At 44.5% G+C, this 24,959-nt stretch overlaps 1 protein-coding gene across 1 annotated transcript; it reads left to right on the plus strand.

Moving 5' to 3' along the window:
* Nucleotides 1-878: 878 nt before the first annotated feature.
* Nucleotides 879-24,841, plus strand: iqub (IQ motif and ubiquitin domain containing; the record flags this gene model as incomplete). Its single annotated transcript, XM_083762814.1, has 13 exons — nt 879-969; nt 1,611-1,724; nt 2,485-2,619; nt 3,521-3,688; nt 6,492-6,673; nt 9,389-9,547; nt 11,146-11,356; nt 12,411-12,586; nt 18,651-18,821; nt 19,119-19,295; nt 21,993-22,268; nt 23,532-23,717; nt 24,674-24,841. 13 exons carry the CDS (start codon nt 879-881, stop codon nt 24,839-24,841), a joined length of 2,214 nt encoding a protein of 737 aa, XP_083618940.1.
* Between the last annotated feature and the right edge of the window lie 118 nt (nt 24,842-24,959).

The following is a 24,959-nucleotide window of genomic DNA, read 5'->3' on the forward strand; positions in this document are numbered from 1 at the left end:
ATGCTGGCTGTGCAACGAATTGCTCCTCAGGGATAATAAAGGGTTTGTAAACCCTTTGAGAGAGCCCCGTGGCTCCATGAGTTGAGTTGGTAAAGTGGTGCTTCAGTGCAGAGTGAGTCGCTGCCAAAGGTCATGGTCGTCATCAGCATCATCTCTGAAGCACCACTCTGCCAATGGATTCCAAGTCCCTGCAAGCATCCCAGCCAGCAGTGTTGACTTAACCAACCACTCATGGCTGTAGCCTATACATTTCTCCAAATATAGTAGCAAATAGTATTAATTTATTAGTAGCCTATTGGTTTTTTTCTTTTTCTTTTAATTGCCCCCTGGCGCCCCCTGGTGGTCTCCACTTTGAAAACCACTGGTTGTCAGAGGGACAATATTATGTTTGTTTAGTTCTCTGTGAGGCTAACTACAACATTAGCAATAACTCTTGTTAAATTAAGACAGTTTTTGTGCAAACCACACGGATGTAAGTAATTAAGTCTGACTCTGACTCATCAGCGAAGCGATTGCCTGACAGCCAACTGTTAGCCATGTTACCTGTCTAAAGCATAGAGTTAGGTCTAAAGTAACAACCGTCCCTCTGGACTATAGGATCATCAACGGGGTAGGCAGGTCCCGTTGACGTTGCCATGGCGTCATGTACACACTGGTGGTGGTGGTGTGTGTATGCCTATGGTGTATGCGAACAAGCCACACTATCGAACCAAAACAAAAGCAGCTGGTTTATAGGAAAATAATCAAACATTTGCCAGTGGACTGGACTGGACAGCAGTTACAAAATTAGCCGTTTGATGAATCATTGCACGTTATCCTAAAGTTAAATAAAGTTTAGTTAACCAGCGGCCAGCGGGACTTACTTTGTGGAGGTAAGAATGTCCGAGCAAAAAGAAAGGGAAGAAGAACCAGCGGTGGGAAGAGAACAAGCAGTTGATGGAGCAGTAAACACAGAGGTAGATTCTGATGGTAGGCTTACTGATCCAGTTCACAAGCAAGACGAGGACCATGAGTGTGGAGTGAACGGACAGGTGATTCAACAACACCACAGCAGGACTGGAAAACCTTTTCATGTTTTTGCGCCAGAGACCTCCAGCAAATATTTCAGTTGAAAATGTTCACTTTAATAATACAAATCACACCCGTGTGAAGTGAGGGGCGCTAATATATTAACGTCTAAATGTTGATTAGGTGTAATGGTGATGTAAAACAAACATTAAACGCAATCAACAATAAAGAGACAGTATGACGTAAATAGCACATTATGACGTAAATTTTCCCTTCATTGTCAATGGCGTTTACAAAACAAACATTGAACTAAAGACAAACATTAAACCTGTGTATAGGAGGGGCTAGCGCCCCTCAAAAATTATAATATAGGCCTATAGCTGTATGCTATCATAGTACAGTGGTTCTCAAACTTTTCAGGGTGCTGCTATACCCCTGAAATTGCTCAAAATAATCATATTTGAGCTGCCCCCCCCCCCCCCCCCCACACACACACACACTTTATTTAAAATGTAATTGGACATTTACGTGCTATGAACATCTTCTAATTCACTATTTGCCTAAATGGTAAACTGTGTTGTAGACCATCTTCCCATGTTCAGGTCAAGGCTGGGAAGAGGCCGTTTCCCAGACCAACATTCATCCCCAGGACAGTGAAGGAGGACATTCACCTAAGAAAACATCATCAGCATATGTTGGAAACTCTACAGCAACCGGTGAGAATTCCCTTCCTGGCCATGTATGTACAGTAATGTAGCTGCTGTAATTAATACTAGTGTACCATTATGCCTCTCCTTTTGATATCCCCTCTCTGGTCATTTGTGTACAGTAGATATGGTGCGGATATGCACATGCTTCTGTTCAGACTGAATTTAACCTCAGGCCGATTCTACAAATGTACACGCTCACGCTCATTACTAATTCTGTCCCTAACCCTAACGTCACGAGGAAGCCACGTATGGCCGTGTGTCGGAGTCCACTCTGTTCCCAACTCTTTCATGTAAAGAACTCCCAAAATTATATGCATTTGGCTGCCGACACCCATCTAAAAATATTTTGTTCCAGTGATGCCCAGAAGCAAAGATTGAGTTAAAAATCTTAAAATGTAAATCTAGAAAGCAAATATCTTGCACGCATGTACGTATCTATTATTCAAATTATTGAATAGCCAAATAAATCCAAAATGACTGCACAGGAAGATGCTTGCCTGGTTTTAATGGGTTAATGTGTCCATTTACTGTCAATCTTTGATATTTATGTTTGATATTTATAATATCACAATTTCACAACTTATTAAAAAGTATGTCAACCACATTAACCCTGGTGTTGGGCAAATTAACAAAATGTCAGCATTATTTGACTCTACAACTCTACAAGTGTACAATGAATTGTGATGCGACACACTATTTTCTCTCTTTCTTTCTCTCTCTCTGTAATGGCTCCATTGTGTAATGTGTGTTCTCTCTCTGACTGCAGTGAAGATCATCCTGGTGCCGGAGGGCCAGGTGATGACCATGGCCTTTGCCATCGGACTCAGCATTGAAGAACTGAAGAGCCACTTTGCTGAGGAGCTCAAGGTCCCTGCAGAAGTCCTGCATGTTTCTTGGAACAGTAAGCTGTCAAATGCACCAATAATACCGTCAATAATGCTATCACTTTCACACAAAGTTAATTAAGGTAAACTACTGTAATTGCATCAGAATTTTAAATGGGATTACAATAGTTTATAATTACATTGCATTGCATAGGATTTAAACAATCAAATGTTACCATTCAATAGTCCACATAGGCCACATAATACATAGGATTACAACAATTGTATTGTAACATAAGTGTGTGTGTGCGTCTGTGTGCGAGTGCGTGTGTGTGTGTGCGTGCGTGTGCATGTGTGTGCGCGTGCGTCTCCTAATCTCGCAAACCACTTTCATTTTATGATGGAAGTCAAAGGGTTCTGGCTGAATAAATATTTTTAGTCACATGTCGCAGGTTGACAATAGAACCTCTAAATTAAATTGATGTGTTTGGTTTCCGACGCCCACAGGTCTCCAATAAAACATGATTGGAGACGTTAAACATTTTCAAGATTATTCCAAATTGAAATATGAAAACATTTAGAAAATAGCCAAACAAGCTGAATGTGAAGCTTTTAGAATTTAAATTAACCATTTTCAAATCGCCAAAGTATAAAATAGGGTTACATTACACCGCTCACACGGTAGGTACACACCGCACTTTTATTCTACCTATTTTTTTATTTATTTTTATTTCAGAAATCCACAAATGGTAGCAAGCTACTGTGCCCTTAAAGTGGTTAAACAGATTTACAAATCAGATTTACAGATTTACAAGACTATTGACAAATGTTCCTGGAACCATCCCAAGGACCCCTGGGGGTCGCCAGACCCCACTCTGGGAACCACTGTCATAAACGACTGACGTCATAGATGATGATGTCATAGGGTGGTCACATGAAGTCAGAGATCCATACGATTATCATTCTTGTTTCTCTAAGGTAACGTGGTGGAGGATCACATGACCCTAATGGACCTAGGGGTTCAACCCAACGGGACCACCCAGCTGGAGCTGAGGTCCACGGACCCCCTTAACCACCCTGTCCGTCCCGCCAAGCCCCAGCAGGACTACAACATGCCTGATGTCATCACTGTCAGGGTGCAACAAGGTATGGTGTCATCACTGTCAGGGTGCAACAAGGTATGGTGTCATCACTGTCAGGGTGCAACATGGTATGATGTCATCACTGTCGGGGTGCAACATGGTATGATGTCATCACTGTCAGGGTGCAACAAGGTATGGTGTCATCACTGTCGGGGTGCAACATGGTATGATGTCATCACTGTCAGGGTGCAACAAGGTATGGTGTCATCACTGTCGGGGTGCAACATGGTATGATGTCATCACTGTCGGGGTGCAACATGGTATGATGTCATCACTGTCAGGGTGCAACAAGGTATGGTGTCATCACTGTCAGGGTGCAACATGGTATGATGTCATCACTGTCAGGGTGCAACAGATTCTAGAGCGGAACCAGTGTTTTTGGTGGAGAAGTGGCCTCGGAGTAATCGATGTGTAAGGGTCCCTTTTGCTCCCTGGACCCGACTTTGAGATACAGTATATCTGGGCATGATGTTGTGGAACATGGTGTCTATTCTTGCCTGCAGTAAATCCATAACAAATGTGCCATTTGGTATGGATCCCAAAGTTATTTACAAGCACCATTGTGCATATATTATTTTTAGCATGGGGGGGGGGGGGGGTAGAATCTCCTAAACCCTAGAGTATCAGAGCTATGCTCTTAAAACATGGAGTCACCAGCTCGGCAGCATATTGTCAGCAACTGCAATATATATGCAGCACTCCATATGCATCATGCACCGCTGTTGAAAGATTCAAGAGATTTTGAGCGTCACCAACTCGGCTTATGACTATAGCGCCATGGCTTGGATAGCTTAACATACAGTGGCATGCTGGCCTATTGTCGCATAATGACCTCTAGTAAAAGGACAACTTTAGTTTTTTCAACCAAGGTTCATGTTTTAGGTTGTTATTAGAGAAAGTAAAAGATGAGTGTTACACTTTTTCTTTCATTTGCTGCTTTCTTTCAATTTAGGGATTTTAGCAGTTTTTGACAGGGGGACATTCGAGCATGGGGCTAAATGTGTATTCTTTTTACAAACATTTATAGCGATTCTTTTTTTTCAGGATCTACTGAATGTGAAGGTAGCTTACTGGGGGGAAGCCACACTGTGTGTCATAGGCTCAATATGTCAGTTTGACACATTCAGTAGATCCCGTGATCTTTTGTGGCCAGATGTAATGTCTTGGGGTCTAGTAGGACTATAGTAAATAATACAAAAATAAATCACTATACAATTTGGTAAAAAAAATACATATTTAGGATTAGGACCATGTTCGAATGCCCCCGCCCCCCTGTCAAAAACAGCTAAAATCCCTAAAACGAAAGAAAGCAGCAAATGAAAAATAACTAACACTCATCTTTCACTTTCTCTAATAACATGTAAAACATGAACCTTGGTTGAAAAAAACTAAAGTTGTCCTTTAACAATGGCACTTTGGCCATCCTGTAACTATACCCAGCCCCCTGTGTTCTCTGTGTTATGCGTGAACACAGACACAACAATATCTGGTCAGCTCTGACATTCCCAAGGGCGGTATATACTGTCCCTAAATGGATGCCATGGATGTGTCATTTCTTGTGTACAGTATGTGGGTGTCCACACCAGAATTAGGTAGACACCTCATTGGCCAGTGTGGCCTCACGTCAACACCGCCCCCACAGTATGTGGGGCACTGAAAGAAATATGTATATGTATATATTTAGAAGTATAGACCTCAGACTAAAACTTTTTATTCAGTTTCATAACCATTACTTTCTATGTAAGATAAGGTGGTGTTTTTTTTGTATGAAAACCCACACTTTTAATTTAACAAAGTATCCTATAGCCTAGGGCTTTAAGCAACTAGTCGACTATTCAACTAGTCGACTAGTAAACCACTAGTCGACCTTGCTGGTACTATATTGACTAGTTGACTAGTTTTTGTAGGCCTCAAGATTAGCAATGTACACAGTGTTTAAATGTACAAATATCATTAAAAAAAAAACTAGTCGACTAGTAAACTAGGCAACTAGTCAACTAGTAAAAATCACTAGAATTAAAAGCCCTAGCCTACAGGTACTAACATCTTTGGGAGTGACAAGGAGGGATAGGAACGAGGACATCAGAGGGACAGCGAGAAGCCAGACAGAGATGGTTTGGACATGTACAGAAGAGGGATAGTGAGTGTATTGGTAGAAGGATACTGAGGTTGGAAGTGGAATTGCCATTCAGGAGGCCTTATAGGAAGTACCAAATTAGAGATGTATGCATGTAGTGAAAGAAGAGGGCATGAAGTCAACTGGTGTGAGAGAAGAGGAGGCAGATGATTCACTGTGGCGACCACTTAAAGGGAAAAGCCGAAAGGGAATTAATGAAGAAGATTGTGACAGTATACATTACACCTGTTGCATGGATCTAATCAATGCATCACAGGATAAATCAGTCACCCACACTCACTTGGTAAAGGGCCTGAGAGCACATTTCCATCTGATTTGGTTGTGACATGTCTTCAATGCTTTTCATGCCAAGGACCCCCTAGAGAGGTGAAACGGAGTCACATTTTGTATAAAATTGTATTGCAGATTAAACATTTTCATAGGTTTCACAGACAGCTAATAAAGTTGTCTTTACAATGACCACCACCACTAATACTACTACTACTACTACTACTGTATGACCTACTGTATGCACTACTGTATGAAATACGTTACCTGTGTACATTTTAGTTCTTTTTTGCCTTTTGCTCTGCATAACATTTTATTGCAATTCTGACTCTCTCACTCACTCACACGCACGCACGCACGCACGCACGCACGCACGCACGCACGCACGCACACACGCACACAGATGCAGAGCTGAGTGAGTTCCAGGAGGTGGTGGTGGAGATCGAGCGTGCCACCCAGCGGAAGGCCTTCCTGGGCGGCTACAGGCACACGGTGACGGGGGCCGAGTACCACCACGCCGCGGTGCAGACCCCCGCCAAGAGGAGGCCCGACAGGGGCGTGGCCGTCTTCAGCCGCGACACACAGGTACGGTTTAGGTTAGTTTCGTTTTTGTACTTTAGGTTAGTTTAGTTTAGTTTAGTTTATTTCTGTCCTTTTTTGACAAATTAACAATGTACAACAATAGTAAAATACAACACAGATCATCATCTCTCCTTTTGGGGTCCCTGCCACAACATATTTTTAGATGTCTGCAAAGTGTTTGTTTCATAGAAATCTACCGTAGACATGTTATGAGCTATTTCCTGTCAAGAAATTCCTTACAGATGTATTGTAACGGGGATAGACTCCATCTCCCAGGTGTCTAGCGTATTGTAACAGGGTTAGACTCCCGCGTGTTACTGGCTGATACCGACAATAAGCCACTACCTATACCTACCTTTTATAGCAGGTGTTTTTCATCTCATTTGCCTTAATCCCCTATATTTTAAACGTATCCTTTGTCTGCATTCACCCAGTCTGAAGTGCTGCCAAGTGTTTGTGACACATCAGGTGGGAGAGCAGCTTTTGCTTTGACACTACACAGAACACGTTGCACTCCGTGGAATAGTATGGCGGTGGTGTTGAGCAGCACATGACAGATGTAGGTGGACATGTATTTTTACCCCAGAGGCTGACGGAGGACGGTTATATGAGACAGTGGCCTTCTGTCTGACAGCATGTGTGTTTCGTGGGTGTTTTTCATGCGTGTTCCATGTGTGTTTCAAGGTAAAATATCAATACTGCCATGTAGAAACAAAATTATTGGCATCAAAATATACTATACCAAAAGTTGAAGTACTCATTATGCAGATTGTCCTGTTTCACAAGGCATCATGTATACAATAAATTTAAATCTTTTGGAAATTGCAGATCTACAAGCTCACAACACGTCATCGCAACGCGCTGTGAGCTTGTAGATTATTCTATTTTCAAATAGCCAAAGTTTAAATAGGGCTGAAGTGGTTAATGATAATTCATCCCTAGCCCTCATCAACATTTATGCCCAAATCATACTTATTTGCACACTTGTGTCGTGCACCAAACATTGCCTATTTTTGGCTTTACAATCAGGATTAGAAATGGCAAAAAAGGTGGATATCCTTACATGTATAGCAATTCAAACGAGCACACTTTACTTTACAAATTTACAATTTAGGCATTTAGCAGACATTTTTTATCCAGAGCGACTTTCAGCAAGCAAGTACCTAACATCCGACTAACCACCGGCATCTCAGGTATCATTATCTTTCCATAATGCTCATGCACACTTTTTTTTAAAACTTTTTTTTAATTTAACCTTTATTTAACCAGTAAAATCACATTGAGACTGCGTTTTTACAAGTGGGAACTGAGGCAGAAATACAAATTACACTTCAATACCACATCGTCAATGTTACATTTTGAACCAGCAAATACAACATCCATAATACACCTTAAAGTACCTATGCATAAATACAACAAGTCACCTGTCATACTTTTTAGTAGTAGTATATAGTAGCACCATTATACACAATCTACACGATCTGAGCCGATATAATAAATATATAGGCATGAACATAGGCTAGTACATATCCAAACATGTGCAGGTGTTGGATTGTACACCTTGCTGTAGTAATGAGCTCTGTATTTGGCGTGCATTGGTTGTGGTTCGATGATGTGCTGCATGATGATGATCAGTCAGACAGACAGATTAAAGTGTGAGGAGGAGGCCACACATCACATCACACTGCAGCTGCTTGTTAACATGACAGACAGTGGGCCGGGATCTGAGAAACAGGGGCTCTTTAAGCGTTTTCTACATCAAACGGGTGCAGGATTCAACTATATATTTTCATTAACTACTTAAACCATAGCCTCGGGAACCCAGGCATTTGGCAAATAATAATACAAAATAAAAAAAGCCTCTGGGAAGGGCCTGGTTTAGGAGTGGGAGTGAACCTTGTATTTTCCTAACCAATCACAGAGCAGAGGGGCGTCACTCCAAAATTGGTGACATCACTGTTCTCCTGGGATGAGGAGAGGAGAGGTGGGCACATTAGTTGGTAACCAATAGGGAGCAGTCCTTAGAAAGGGCTTATTCCTCACCTGCTTAACCCCTGATCTGTATACCTTGTTGACCAGGGTTCTATTACATGGCCCACTCTTTTTTCCCCCTCTACAACTAATTTCTTGGCTGAAACTATCCCAATACAATTCCCCCCCCCCCCAAATGTTTGCCTATATGTTTGCCAAATTTGCACCTATTATGAATATATGCACAAATATGGGGATGCTAGCATTCGTGTGGTGAAAGAATATGGTTTGGTAGAAGATGACAGAATCAGGAAGTGTAAAAGAAGTGTTTTCTTTTCCCGGGTGCACTCATTTGTAGTTTTCATGAGAAGAGAGAGAAGAGAGTAGGTTAGCACTGAAAATGAGAAGCTCAAAGATCGACAAGCTCAAAATGCGTCATTTATTTGATGCTTTTGTGTGACTCTGTGTTTGTAGTATGATCAAGTGGGGGCGTTAATTACGAAAAACACAAAAAAATGAAATTAGAGGTTTCTGTCTGACTGCTACGTTTTGCTTTGTCCCCCTGTTGGCGTGCGTGCGTGCGTGCGTGCGTGCCTGCCTGCCTGCCTGTCTGTGCCTGCCTGCCTGCCTGCCTGCCTGCCTGCCTGCCTGCCTGCCTGCCTGCCTGCCTGCCTGCCTGCCTGCCTGCCTGCCTGCCTGCCTGCCTGCCTGCCTGTCTGCCTGCCTGCCTGCCTGCCTGCCCTCCAGACAGCGGTGGTGAAGACCCAGGCCCAGCAGTGCTCCCACAGTGCGTCCACTCAGATGACCGGCGTCGGCTGCTACGTCTCCTGCGTGAAGGACAAACTGCTGACCCCCACCGGCACCTACGTTACTGCAGCCCAGCTCCACAGCCGCAGACTGGACGCTGTGAGTATTGTGTAGAGGATTTTAAGCTAAAAACATATATACTTTTATTACTGGCGCTACATTTCAACCCTATCAGAAATAATATGCAAATATTTATCTAAGTGGTCGCGACACAGCTGTCTTGTACGATGAATTATTGTGGCCGTTCGAAAATAAATCCGAGCTACTCTCGATGCATCTGTGTGACACTGTAGTAGTGTGATCATTGATCAAGTAGGCCGTTCATTTACCAAAAATCACAACATGTTCAAATGTGTGGATAAGAGCAGGGATGTGCAGAGGGGCAGGGGCAGTTAGAGGGGAAGGGGCTGTAATCCTGTGACAAAAATAGCAGATCTACAAGTTCACAACACGTCATGCTGCGACTCGTTGAGAGCTTGTAGATCAGCTATTTTCGGGGCGCAACCCAGCACTCTTTAGCTAGTGGAGATGCGGTGTAACCAAAATGCTGCGTTCAAGTTCAGGAGATTTCGGGAAAAAAAGGCAATTCTCCCGAATGCTGCCTATAACGGCATGGCATGGAAAGGAGTGGCATTTGCATTACTTTCACCGTAGTAAATGCTGCATTCGTGGTCTGGAGAGGGCAGTTGTCAGACGGGTGAAAGGGCAGGGGCTTGAAGCCCCCTTTGATGTCTATGTGTGCACATCCCTGGATAAGAGGATATGTGGTTATAATAACCTCACACCCAGTACTTGAGCGGGAACCCCTTTTGGTGGTTACATACATTATGTTATACTTTAGCTATTGACAAATAGCAGATCTACAAGCTCATAGCGCGCCACCGAGTGGCGCGCTATGAACTTGTAGGTCTGCTATTTTTTGACGTTTCGACGTCAGGCCTGAATGGGTTAAACATGATCCCTGGGCTCATCTTTCGTACATAATCTCTCATAGGATAGGCAGGATCAGAACTGCAGCATCACTCCCAATCTTCCGCCGTAGTCTGAAAACCCACCTCTTCAGACTCCATCATGGCCCATAGCACTTACCCCACCCCCTTAGATAGCATTTCTGTAGACTTAGATATCATTTGATACAGTCTGAAAACTCACCTTTTCAGACTCCATCATGGCCCATAGCACTTACCCCACCCCCTTAGATAGCATTTCTGTAGACTTAGATAGCATTTGATACAGACTTATAGCATATTATGTAGACAGCACTATAATTGCATTGTATGTAGTCATAGCACGTACATATGTATAGCATAGTAGTATAGATGTATAGTTTATATGTATAGCTTCATTATATAGATATTCCACTGTTACTTTCTTAGCTTACGCATGTTTCTTGATAAATGTTTTTATGTGATGTATTCCCATGCTTTTTTGTTCTTGCTTAATGTAAATCGCTCTGGATTAAGAGCGTCTGCTAAATGCCTAAATTGTAAATTGTAAATTATAGGCATTTGTAAGCTTTCAGCTTCAGCCTATTCCTTTTGATCACCTCCAGTTCCTTTTTGTTATGTAACCGTGTGTTAACAACTAAGCTGTTTTGTAACTGTGAAGATGGTCAAATATACTAAACTAAACTAAACTAAATAACCGTTGCATCCTTCGTATACACATACCGTACTTCCCATATCCCCCTGCACTAGGTGATCACACTGCAGACGTACGTGCGGCGCTGGCTGGCCAGGTGCTGCGTGGAGGAGCTGAGGAGGGCGAGGGACCGCCGGCTGGCCTGGATACACATGGAGCAGCGGAGGAGGGAGGAGGAGATGGAGGAGAGGGGCCGGCTGGAGGACAGACGCAGGAGGAACCCCAGGAGCAAGGAGGACTTCGCCCTGCTCTACAACGCCCTGGAGAGTAAGGAAGAGGGGAGGGTTCTGTGTGTGTGTGCCTGCAGGACACAGACTATTTTGAATTTTCCTGGTCCCTACTCCTGGTCCCCACAATGTTCCTGGTCCCCATTTTCCTGGAACACACGATAAATTGTGTGTTCAGATACTCCACCTATACACTCCGCTTATGCAAAGGCTAAAATGTAATTTAGATGGCTTGTTATTTAGCCAGAGTCAGAGTGTAGTTTGTATAGTTTCAATGTGCAAATTTTACTTTAGACTGATGATTTTTGGTTTACCTATGAACTATAGATTACCAAGGCACTCTCTCCATTTGATGTGTGTAAAAGATGTGATTACCCGGTTTACTGTAAATCACTCATTTTAGACGAGTTACACAAGTTTATCAAAATAAACTTTTGAACTAAAAAATAGCAGATATACAAGCTCACAGTGCATAATTTTGCGCCATGTTGCGAGCTTGTTTATCTGCTATTTTGTCTTGGAAGTGTTTAAAAAATAACAGTTTTAATAATTCTGCATTCGTTTTTACATAAACGTTCTCTCCTGGGGGTCTCCACACTCCTGACACAAAACCTTTTCTGATAGGGGTCCACAGCCAAATATATATCATTCTGGAGGTCCATTGGACAAAAAAGTTTGAGAACCACTGATTTAGAATTAAAATTAGAATCGTGAGGGTCCCTCGCCCTCCTCAGCTCTTCCACGCAGCACCTCCATTATGGTTGTCACTGTCAGTCCATCACGCCTCGTGACAACATGCCTCGTCACACGTCACGGCACGGCACCATATATGGCCATCACCATATATGGCCGTCAGACATTCCATATGTTGATCTGACCTCATCAAACCCTGTACACTCAAGACACACTTCATATATGGCCAGTACAAAATGTATTCCATATGTCGATATGCCAAAGCGCCAGCGCTTGCCCAGCAGTCTGCTGTCAACATGGCGGATGCGTGCGTGTGCCCTCAGGGCGTCTTACTGTGTGTGTGTGTGTGTGTGTGTGTGTGTGTGTGTGTGTGTGTGTGTGTGTGTGCCTGTGTCTGTCAGAGTGGAGGCAGGAGGAGCTCCAGCTCATCAACTCCTCGCTGTGTGGAGCAGAGAGGAAGGCAGCTCTGTGCTCTCTGTTGGAACAGGAGACGCAGCTCATCTCCTCCATCGGACGCCATCGCCTCCTCGCTCAGCAGAACAACTACGACAAGGCCGTACACGCCTTCCTGGACAAGGTGAGAGGGCTCTATGACAAGTGGAGATGTACCCATACCATTTCTTTCCTTCCCGGTGCCGATACCGATTCCGATACCAATAACTTATGTGAAGGAAGGCACTGGAGCAACTCAGACAGTTTAAGTCTGTTTTAATTCACAGTAAAACGTTTTGATGTATCGGTCATATCTTTGTCAGGTCATTTTTTACTTTAAAACAGGCTTAAACTGTCTGAGTTGCTCCAGTGCCTGTCCATGGGGCGGCTGTGGCTCAGGAGGTCGAGCAGGTCGTCCAATGATCCCTGGGTCAGCGGTTCGAATCCCGGCTCCTCCTGTCCACATGTCGAAGTGTCCTTGGGAAAGACACTGAACCCTACATTGCCTCCAATGAGTCGGTCGGTGTGAGCTCGCCACCACTGGTGTGTGAATGTGGGAAGTGAGGACGCTGGCGTCGACTGTTCGCCGCTTCACCTCCCAATGTATGAATGAATGGACCATTGTGAAGCACTTTGAGCACTTAGAAAAAGCGCTATGAAAATGCAATTCATGAAAAATGCAATTCATTGTCCTGCCTCTGAGATGCACCAGATTAGCCTACCACAGGCTTGATGCGCGGTGCAACTCCCTTCTACCCGTATCTTATGTGTTGGTCGATGCCGTGTACCGATCTGATTCCAGTGTGTAGTTTTAAAATAATCTAGGACAGGGGGGTTCCATCTGGGTTCCTTGAGGGGGTTCCAAACGGACCCTTACGGGTCTGTAACAGAGTGTACAAATGGACACTTACTTCATTTGGTTCCATTTGTACACTCAGAGTTATGGGGGCCCTTGAAATTAAAAAGGTTTGCGAACCACTGATCCAGGAATAAATACAAATTCCATTAATAATTGTTAAAGTGACAAGTTGCTAAAAAATAATACAGCAAATAGCACAGTAAGAGTATAAAACAGTAACGCACTATCAACTGAAGCATTCAAGATACACAACAATCATGATGTGTTAAATGTCGTGGTATTGGAATGGCATATAGACTGACATACTCACCGATACCAGCATTTTAGGCAGTATCGGAGCCGATTTTCCGATACTGCCATTGGTATCAGAACAACTCTTTAATGACCAGGTCATACACACCTTTCTGGACAAGGTGATGGAGAGGTCTCTATGACAGAGTATATCGTCTCCGTCGGGTGGAAACCTCATTATGTCCAGTGACGTTACTTTTCAGGAATTCAAAAGCATCAAAAGTAGCAGACCTAAAAGCTCAAAACGTGTCGCTTCGCGCCACATTTTGTGTATCTGCTACTTTTGACGCTGTAGTGTGATCAAGTACAGGATCTTAATTTACGAAAAAATCACCTGAATATGGAGATAAGAGGTTCCTGCGCTGCCCGACCGCGACCATATACGGTCGTGGTGTAGTCTGTTTGTTGTGGGACAGCGTGGACATATACATATGTATTGGTGTGAGACAGTGTGGACAGTGTGTTTATATATATGTGTGTGTGGTTGGTTGTTGGGACAGTGTGTGGCCCCCAGGAGGGGCGCTCTTGTGAGCGGCGCTCTTCTCATCATATACATCACATTCCGGCCGATCACAATTGGCGTCCTCACTTTTCCGCCCTCACTTTTTGCCTCCCATATACAGCTAGCCCCTCCCATATACAGCTAGCCCCTCCCATATACAGCTAGCCCCTCCCATATACAGCTAGCCCCTCCCATATACAGCTAGCCCCTCCCATATACAGCTAGCCCCTCCCATACACAGCTAGCCCCTCCCATACACAGCTAGCCCCTCCCATACACAGCTAGCCCCTCCCATATACAGCTAGCCCCTCCCATATACAGCTAGCCCCTCCCATACACAGCTAGCCCCTCCCATATACAGCTAGCCCCTCCCATATACAGCTAGCCCCTCCCATATACAGCTAGCCCCTCCCATATACAGCTAGCCCCTCCCATACACAGCTAGCCCCTCCCATATACAGCTAGCCCCTCCCATATACAGCTAGCCCCTCCCATACACAGCTAGCCCCTCCCATACACAGCTAGCCCCTCCCATACACAGCTAGCCCCTCCCATATACAGCTAGCCCCTTCCATACACAGCTAGCCCCTCCCATATACAGCTAGCCCCTCCCATATACAGCTAGCCCCTCCCATATACAGCTAGCCCCTCCCATATACAGCTAGCCCCTCCCATATACAGCTAGCCCCTCCCATACACAGCTAGCCCCTCCCATACACAGCTAGCCCCTCCCATATACAGCTAGCCCCTCCCATATACAGGGGGGCGCTATATACAGCTTTAATGTTTCAACGATGCTTTTTTAAGAAAAAGCCTCATAGACAATAAATATAAACGTAATGTTTGTTTTGAGGACTAAAACAAACATTAGCACCCGTTGCTTAAACAAACATGTTCACACTCCCACTTCACACAGGTGTGATTGTTACCTGTATGCCCTGCAGCTTTTCGCGTTTGCGTAAACACAAACATTGAAGACAAAAAAGTGAGGACAGAAAAGTGAAGATTGGCCGGAACGCACCCACGCACACATATGTGACACACACACGCACGCACGCACACACACAGGAAGGCAGGCTCTCTCTCTCTCACTCTCTCTCTCTCTCTCTCTCTCTCTCTCTCAATTCAATTCAATTCAATTCAATTCAATTCAATTCAATTCAATAGGCTTTATTGGCATGACATTTTACAAGTGTTGCCTAAGCACAATCACAGATACATATGACAAACAACTCTCTCTCTCTCTAAAAAAGTAAAAGTAACTTTATCAATGATAAAGCAGAGGAAAACAAAAACAATCCTCGGGAGCTCTGGGGTTTATTTCACGAAACTTGGATTAACTAATCCAGGATTTAAGACAAAACCAGGCTTGTTAAATCCTGGTCTGTACAGCCTGGTTTATTTGTTCCACTATAAAAAGCCAAGCGAGGCTTAGAATTGGCGGATTTAGGGGGCACGGTGGCACAGTTGGTAGTGCTGTCGCCTCACAGCTAGAAGGTCCTGGGTTCGATTCCCGCTCGGGACGCTGTTGGCGCTGGCGGCGTGTTTCCTCCTCCGCGCCTGCACTTTCCTGCGCTGCGCTGTACTGTACTGTACTGTACTGTACTGTACTGTACTGTACTGTACTGTACTGTACTGTACTGTACTGTACTGTACTGTACTGTACTGTACTGTACTGTACTGTACTGTACTGTAGTCCTCTGCACTGTCCTGCGCTGCGCTGCACTGTACTGTAGTGTACTGGACTGGAATGTACTGTACTCCAGTATACTGTACTGTACTCCACTGTACTGTACTGTACTGTACTCCACTGTGCTGTACTGTACTGTACTGTACTGTACTGTACTGTACTGTACTGTACTGTACTGTACTGTACTGTACTGTACTGTACTGTACTGTGGTTAGTGGGTGGGGGAGTGATTATGCAAGCCATTAGGGGTGGAGACAAGTTTCTATTGTCACACCCATTCCTGGGGCCCAGAGGTGCTAAAATCTTTGGAATCTTTGCAGGGCAAATTCTCTACTTTTGGGTTTCCAGTTCAACAAGTTTCAGATGGTCATATCTTCTTCATTTTCTTCAAAACTGAAAAATGACCATGGCCCCCTTGTTTATCAAACCACTGTACTCGGTCACATAATTTATGTGGTTGTTGTGGGACAGTGTGGGGCCCCCAGGAGGTGGTGTGTTTATATTTATATGTGGTTGTTGTGGGACAGTGTGGGGCCCCCAGGAGGTGGTGTGTTTATATTTATATGTGGTTGTTGTGGGACAGTGTGGGGCCCCCAGGAGGTGGTGTGTTTATATTTATATCTGGTTGTTGTGGGACAGTGTGTGGCCCCCAGGAGGTGGTGTGTTTATATTTATATGTGGTTGTTGTGGGACAGTGTGTGGCCCCCAGGAGGTGGTGTGTTTATATTTATATGTGGTTGTTGTGGGACAGTGTGTGGCCCCCAGGAGGTGGTGTGTTTATATTTATATGTGGTTGTTGTGGGACAGTGTGCGGCCCCCAGGAGGTGGTGTGTTTATATTTATATGTGGTTGTTGTGGGACAGTGTGTGGCCCCCAGGAGGTGGTGTGTTTATATTTATATGTGGTTGTTGTGGGACAGTGTGTGGCCCCCAGGAGGTGGTGTGTTTATATTTATATGTGGTTGTTGTGGGACAGTGTGAGGCCCCCAGGAGGTGGTGTGTTTATATTTATATGTGGTTGTTGTGGGACAGTGTGGGGCCCCCAGGAGGTGGTGTGTTTATATTTATATGTGGTTGTTGTGGGACAGTGTGTGGCCCCCAGGAGGTGGTGTGTTTATATTTATATGTGGTTGTTGTGGGACAGTGTGGGGCCCCCAGGAGGTGGTGTGTTTATATTTATATGTGGTTGTTGTGGGAAAGTGTGCGGCCCCCAGGAGGTGGTGTGTTTATATGTGGTTGTTGTGGGACAGTGTGTGGCCCCCAGGAGGTGGTGTGTTTATATTTATATGTGGTTGTTGTGGGACAGTGTGGGGCCCCCAGGAGGTGGTGTGTTTATATGTGGTTGTTGTGGGACAGTGTGCGGCCCCCAGGAGGTGGTGTGTTTATATTTATATGTGGTTGTTGTGGGACAGTGTGAGGCCCCCAGGAGGTGGTGTGTTTATATTTATATGTGGTTGTTGTGGGACAGTGTGAGGCCCCCAGGAGGTGGTGTGTTTATATTTATATGTGGTTGTTGTGGGACAGTGTGGGGCCCCCAGGAGGTGGTGTGTTTATATTTATATGTGGTTGTTGTGGGACAGTGTGAGGCCCCCAGGAGGTGGTGTGTTTATATTTATATGTGGTTGTTGTGGGACAGTGTGTGGCCCCCAGGAGGTGGTGTGTTTATATTTATATGTGGTTGTTGTGGGACAGTGTGCGGCCCCCAGGAGGTGGTGTGTTTATATTTATATGTGGTTGTTGTGGGACAGTGTGCGGCCCCCAGGAGGTGGTGTGTTTATATTTATATGTGGTTGTTGTGGGACAGTGTGGGGCCCCCAGGAGGTGGTGTGTTTATATTTATATGTGGTTGTTGTGGGACAGTGTGTGGCCCCCAGGAGGTGGTGTGTTTATATTTATATGTGGTTGTTGTGGGACAGTGTACGGCCCCCAGGAGGTGGTGTGTTTATATTTATATGTGGTTGTTGTGGGACAGTGTGTGGCCCCCAGGAGGTGGTGTGTTTATATTTATATGTGGTTGTTGTGGGACAGTGTGGGGCCCCCAGGAGGTGGTGTGTTTATATTTATATGTGGTTGTTGTGGGACAGTGTGGGGCCCCCAGGAGGTGGTGTGTTTATATTTATATGTGGTTGTTGTGGGACAGTGTGAGGCCCCCAGGAGGCGGTGTGTTTATATTTATATGTGGTTGTTGTGGGACAGTGTGAGGCCCCCAGGAGGTGGTGTGTTTATATTTATATGTGGTTGTTGTGGGACAGTGTGGGGCCCCCAGGAGGTGGTGTGTTTATATTTATGTGTGGTTGTTGTGGGACAGTGTGGGGCCCCCAGGAGGTGGTGTGTTTATATTTATATGTGGTTGTTGTGGGACAGTGTGGGGCCCCCAGGAGGTGGTGTGTTTATATTTATGTGTGGTTGTTGTGGGACAGTGTGAGGCCCCCAGGAGGTGGTGTGTTTATATTTATATGTGGTTGTTGTGGGACAGTGTGAGGCCCCCAGGAGGTGGTGTGTTTATATTTATATGTGGTTGTTGTGGGACAGTGTGAGGCCCCCAGGAGGTGGTGTGTTTATATTTATATGTGGTTGTTGTGGGACAGTGTGGGGCCCCCAGGAGGTGGTGTGTTTATATTTATGTGTGGTTGTTGTGGGACAGTGTGTGGCCCCCAGGAGGTGGTGTGTTTATATTTATATGTGGTTGTTGTGGGACAGTGTGTGGCCCCCAGGAGGTGGTGTGTTTATATTTATATGTGGTTGTTGTGGGACAGTGTACGGCCCCCAGGAGGTGGTCTGTTTATATTTATATGTGGTTGTTGTGGGACAGTGTGGGGCCCCCAGGAGGTGGTGTGTTTATATTTATATGTGGTTGTTGTGGGACAGTGTGCAGCCCCCAGGAGGTGGTGTGCGCTGGACGGTAAGATGACCCACATGGACACTCCCTCCACCCTGCGGGCCAAGGAGCTCAGAGACCTGTACACCAGCCTGGCCCTGACCTCCTGCAGCCAGGAGGAGCGCCTGGACGCGCTGCTCACGCTCAAGCACACTGTCAAAGTAAGACCGTCTTTTTACGCTTCAATGTGGCTTCAGTTTATTTGTGTTTTTATGAATACATGGGATATCTTTGTGTCGGGTGGAAACTTATTATGTAAATGTCCAGGAAAATAGAAACGACAACAATAAGAAAAACGTGTGTTCCAATGGATCCAATGTAGTTATTCTTTAGTCTCTGCTTAATACTGTTCACACAAATCCTGGTACAGGGGTCACAAAATGCTTAAAGTTTAACCTTTTAACAAAAACCTTTTATTTTTATTTTAACAAACCTCTACTGGTCGACATGCATAACAGGAGCATGACTGTAAGCTGACGCGGGACATGGTGGAGTTGATCGACAGGGAGGCGGACCTAATGATGAGAGGGGTGAAGAAGAGCAATCTGGAAGGGCTGAGGAAGAGGATCTCCACACTCTTCCTCCAGTACATCAAGACACCCACCTTTAACCCTGAGGTGGCCAGGTGGCTCAAGGTACAGTATACAGTGGAAAAACCTTGCGACACAACAGATATTATTTTCAAAAGTGTTTTAATTGACCCTTTGTCAAGTCCCGTTGTGCCCTTCTTCGCACCCATTGGTTGCATTTTTATTTATTTTTGGCGAAGGTCCTTTCCCTCAATCCACTATCATTGTTTTTCAGTTGATATTCTGTGTATTCGATTCTTATTTTCAAATTGGTCACAGTAAAAAGGAACATCTCAGGTGCAGTAGTGACTGTACATATTGTGTTTGTTTTATGTTTTTTCCACCATAAGCCTTTGGCGGAACAAGACATTAAGAGCCTGCTGGTTAGTCAGTGAGGGACCAATCAGAAGGCTGACAATGGGTCAATTGTTTTGAAATAATTATTATTAAAACGTATAGGAAAATATAGGAAACCATGTAAAAACAAAATATACGCATATATTATTTACTTGCAACCAATACAAATGGGTTTGCGACCCATAAATGGGTCCCGAGCCACTGTTTGGGAACCACTGGTTGAGCAATAGTCATATATTAGACGTCCGTCTGAATTTCTTTTAGCGGTTTAACCCATTTTAACCTGAGATCAGATTCTAAAAATGTCTTCTACATCCTGACAGTTTTCTGAAACATGTTTCTACTGTATGTCAGTCGTTCTTCGATTTTTCAAAAATAGCAGACCTACAAGCTCGTAAGCGCACCACTCAGTGGCGCGCTTACGAGCTTGTAGATCTGCTATTTTTCAATAGCTAAAGCATAACATAATGCTAACACCAAAAGGGGTTCCCGCCTTAGCCTAGACCTTGATTCGCAGTTTTTTGTTTCAACGTCTAATCTAAGCTAAAAAACGTTCCTTTTTAGTCCATTTTTAGACAGCCATTTGGACGTATTAGACAAAAAGAATGCTCAGTGTTCTCAACGTCAGGTTTGGGGACCTCCAGAGAGTCCAAAATGGTTACTTGCTTGTAACAAATGCGTGTGGATCCTTACAGGTTTATTTGGTTCCATTTTTACACCCTCAGAGTTACAGTACATAAAAAAAGAATGAGAACAATAATCGCATCGTCTGTGAGGGTGTTTTTAAATGTATGGCATGGCATTTCATCAACTTAAAGGATCTAACAATGGCTACGTTTACATGAGCAGTTAAATCCCCTTTTCATTCCGAATAGAATTTCAATCCTATTAAACGTTGTTATGTAAACACCTACAAAAACTTACATCCGAATGAAAACGCTCGATGCGATCTAAAAACCATTCCGATGTCACTGGCCGGATTACTCCGATGTTCAATGCGATTGAAAGAAAATTGGACTCATGTATTCACTAATTCGGATGTAAGTTCATTCTGGTCTTTCTGAGCATGCTCCAAGGCGCTCATATCCAAGGCGCGCCGAGGAGTTTGCACATAGAGCGCGTTATTTCGTTCCTTTTTTCAGATCCGAAATCCACAAAAAAACGTGGAGCAGCAGCAGATGACGATAACCCTGATCTGTGTGTATGTGTGTGTGTGTGTGTGTGTGTGTGTGTGTGTTCAACGGTCTCTCTCTCTCTCTCTCTCTCTCTCTCTCTCAAAAATAACGAGCGACCCGATACAATAATAATCAGTGTTGCGTGCCCTGGCCGTGCTGTAGATAATAAAGTACAAATAAAAACGAGATGATCACCTTCCCAGCGGAGAAGCGGAGCCGCAGCGGGTGGGGAAAAAAAGACGGTAAACATATTTGCCCGTCCCTATCCAACCAGCAGCCTCAAAGCTACTGCGGAATGAAATGATGGGATTGCAAAGTCTGTAATATGTTTGTATTGTTGAGACAGTCACAATGAATGAACTGCCTATATTTTATGTGTCCAACAGATGGCGTAGTTTCACGTGAATTAACATGTATCATGTCTTCTATCACTTCTCCATATAAACACTCATTCGGAATGACCATTTCCCATGTAAACTCGCGGCAAAAAACATTACATCGGATGTATTTCATTCTGAAGTATTTATTCGGAATGATCACCCTTCATGTAAACGTAGCCACTGTGACAACTGGAAACATTGCTATGGTGAGCTAGCTGTTACATGACATACTGACAACATGTTTCAACACTTAATCCCATTAATGTTTGGATTTCACAGTTCATGTATAGATTATTTCCCTCTATTGTATATATTATAGAGGGATTTAATGTTATTAAAGTGTTAGCGACATAACAGCTGATCACCATCCCCAGTTTCCAACGTTAACTGATCTGTACTCCGATTTTATTTTCTTGGCCCACCTGAAGACCTAATTATGCATTGGACCATTAGTAGTGTAGAATGTGTCTTTTTCTGCATTATAGACATGTGATGCATATCAAGTGTTGGCAAAAATCTAATCTAAGCCCATATCTCATTCCCCACTCAACACAACAGTGGTCCCCAGCTTGATTCTTAAGGCTCATACATAGTCTGGAGTTTCGGTGGTGAGGTGACCACCGAACTACAACATGACGTCACGAGGCATCAAGGCCCGCCAAAACACATTTTGTTTGACTAAATCAACTGTAGATTTAGTCGACTAAAACTAGACTAACACTAAAACATTCCAGGTGACTAAAATGTGACTACACAAACTAAATTAAAACTATTCAAGATTCAATCAAAATGTGCTGCCAACAAAAACAACACTATGGGTAATTAAGACTAATAAGTAACTGTTGTCTCAGGTCACGGTGCCCCAGGAGGACCCGCCGTCTGGCCACCCGGAGGAGAAGAAGAGGTACTACTGTCATGGCTGCCGGCGCTACCTGCCCTCCGGCCACTTCTCCCTGACGGCCACCGCCCGCCGCGTGGCCGCCGGCCAGTGCCGGCGGTGTGGCGAGCTGGACAACGAGGCCCGCCCGCGGCAGGACTTCTCAAAGTACCACGCCGTCCTGGAGAGGCTGCGCCGCGACGAGGAGAGAGAGCTCAGCACGGACACCGGCATCACCTACCTGCTGCAGGTATACAGTGGTACTGTGTGTGTGTGTGTGTGTGTGTGTGTGTGTGTGTGAAAAACGTTCTCAAACATTTTCATGTCAAGGACCCCCAAAAATATATGTAATTGGCTGCCGACCCTCATTTGAAAATATGTTGTTCCAGGGACCCCCCAGAAGCAAAGATTTTAGTTAAAAACGTTCACTCTGAAAGAATATATATTCAAAGATGTGAGGCACATTTTATCGATTTTTCAAAAATAGCAGATCTACAAGCTCGTAGCACGGCACTCGGTGCACAAATGGGAAACTAGACTTAGAAGTTTTTTTTAAAGAAACAGACACCCACGCCCTATTACACAAAACGTCATTCCACCCGACACACTCCTACACAGGGATAGACAAATCACAACTACTAAGATTCCATAGGATTTGCACGCAAAGAAGTGATTTCAAAATAGCTTGTAAAACACTATTTTAGGGCCCTCAGACTAAGAGGATACACTAGGACATTCCTCCGGAAAGCTCAAAATACCTTCTTAGAAATAAGAGTGCGGGATCCAGGCCCTAAATTGGCCCTGATAACCAGTTATTCAACACAGAGCACACTAGCCAACAACAGAATAAAAAGGAATTTTGAGAACCGAACGGATGATCTTCTAAAAGATTATAAAATTATATCGGCCTACAGAAAAAACAAAAACCTTAAAGATTATCTAGTACACAGCAAGCTAAAAGAAATCAACACACCAGCACGCCAGGGACCAGAATACTTCAAACCCAAACAATTAGTCAAAAATAGAACTACAAAACGCGTGTTAGAGATTAGACAACAAATAACAGCAACTGCATTTACTTAATCACATGTGAAAAATGTGGTTTACAATATGTCAGAGAAACGGGTAAAACAATAGGTACAAGGCTGGGACAACACAGATACAATATTAACAATGGAAAAAAGACAACCACAAGGTTTGTGCAACATTTCATGGCTCACGGCATTGAAGCTCTAAAATGCGCTGGACTTCCACACAATCCCAACTGGACAGTAGGACAAAGACGTTTTAATGAAAAACAGTGGATTAAGAACCTCAACACGGATTTTCCTGGAGGCTTAAACATGCCTAAAATCAGATCTTGAACACAACAAAACTTAAACTCAGGATTAAACTGGAGAAATCTAAAAATGATTGGATCAGACTTCCTTCGGATACATGGCGAATGCATTTATTCCTTGCATTGTGCACACAGTGCACTGAAGTTTTTTAATTCCCCCCCTGTGACGTCCAGGGGAAGGACATGCACCACCTAGTGGATGTGGTGTGGGGGTGCCAGTCGGCGCTGTGCGCCTGCAGGGACCTCCACGAGCTGCTGATGGTGCGCTGGGACCGCCGGCGCCACTGGAGCCCCTGGAACTGCATCCTGCTCACCAAGGACGAGGCCGCCGCCCACCGCCAGGTGGACCGCGTCAGCCAGGTACATACACGTCGTTATGTTCATCCCAGTGTTGATTCCGTCCAACTAAAACTAAGACGAAAAATACGTGACACACATACTGATTGTAGAACCGGCCTCACTACCTCAGTCAGGTCAGTCAGATGGGGTAAGACCAGTGACTAAAACTAAGACGAAAAATGTTTCGTCGACTAAGCTTTTTTCCACTGACGAAGACTAAATGGAAACTTAAATAAAAGCTAAGCTATGATGACTAAAACTAAGACTAAGTATACTGACAATTTCGTCAACAAATAAAAACTAGGCTAAAATGTTAGGAAGTATAAGTCCAGTATAAGTCATTACACAATTAGTTGCATGCTGAAAATAGACGATCTACAAGCTCACAACGCGCGTTGTGGGCTGGGCACTACTCCCTGTGGGGGTGTGGAACGCGTGTGTCTCGACTCTCGAGGTATGTGCATTACAACCATACACACACGCATCGCACACACAGAGACAGACAGACAGACAGACACAGACAGAGACGTGGCACATTTATAGTTAGATATTAATTCACGCTGTGTTTAACACTGCAGCTTTTGTAGGCTTCTAAGAAGTGGTGTGGGGGGAGTGTATATTTGGACAGCAGAAACTGCCTGTCATAATTTCACCCCGCTCCCTATCTAAGTATTGGACAGTTATAGTTAGATGTTAATTCACACTTTTGACACTGCTGCTTTTGTAGGCTTCTAAGAAGTGGTGTGGGGGGAGTGTATATTTGGACAGCAGAAACTGCCTGTCATAATTTCACCCCGCTCCCTGTCTAAGTATTAAGATGTTGATATTGATATATATATTTGAATTAATCTTTATGGCCCAAATCACACCTTAGAAAGCACGCTAGCTGTCTGAGCCATCTAGCGCCATCTAGTGGCGGCAGGGAAGTTAAAGCGTAGTCTCATGTATGGGTTGAAGTGTATGTTGGTTCCCTGCAGGCCTATGGGTTGGCGCTGGTACAGAGCGTGGAGCACAAGCACACCGTGGCCAAGAGATACTTTGCCCAGATCCCCGCCATGGCCCGCTACCTCCGCAATGTGGAATCGCAGCCCGTCGCCCGCGGCAACCAGCCGGTATCCAAGCCCGTCACCACGGAGACGGACTAACCCCCCGCCACCAACACTGTGCCGCTCTCGGCTCACAAAGCAGGACTGTGATTTTCAACCAAATCATTTTCATTCCACTTTCTATCTGTGGCGATCTATCTCCTCTAACATAGATGCT

The sequence above is a fragment of the Protomyctophum parallelum genome (genome assembly GCF_964188405.1).
Source record: "Protomyctophum parallelum genome assembly, chromosome: 4".
Classification (NCBI taxonomy): domain Eukaryota; kingdom Metazoa; phylum Chordata; class Actinopteri; order Myctophiformes; family Myctophidae; genus Protomyctophum; species Protomyctophum parallelum.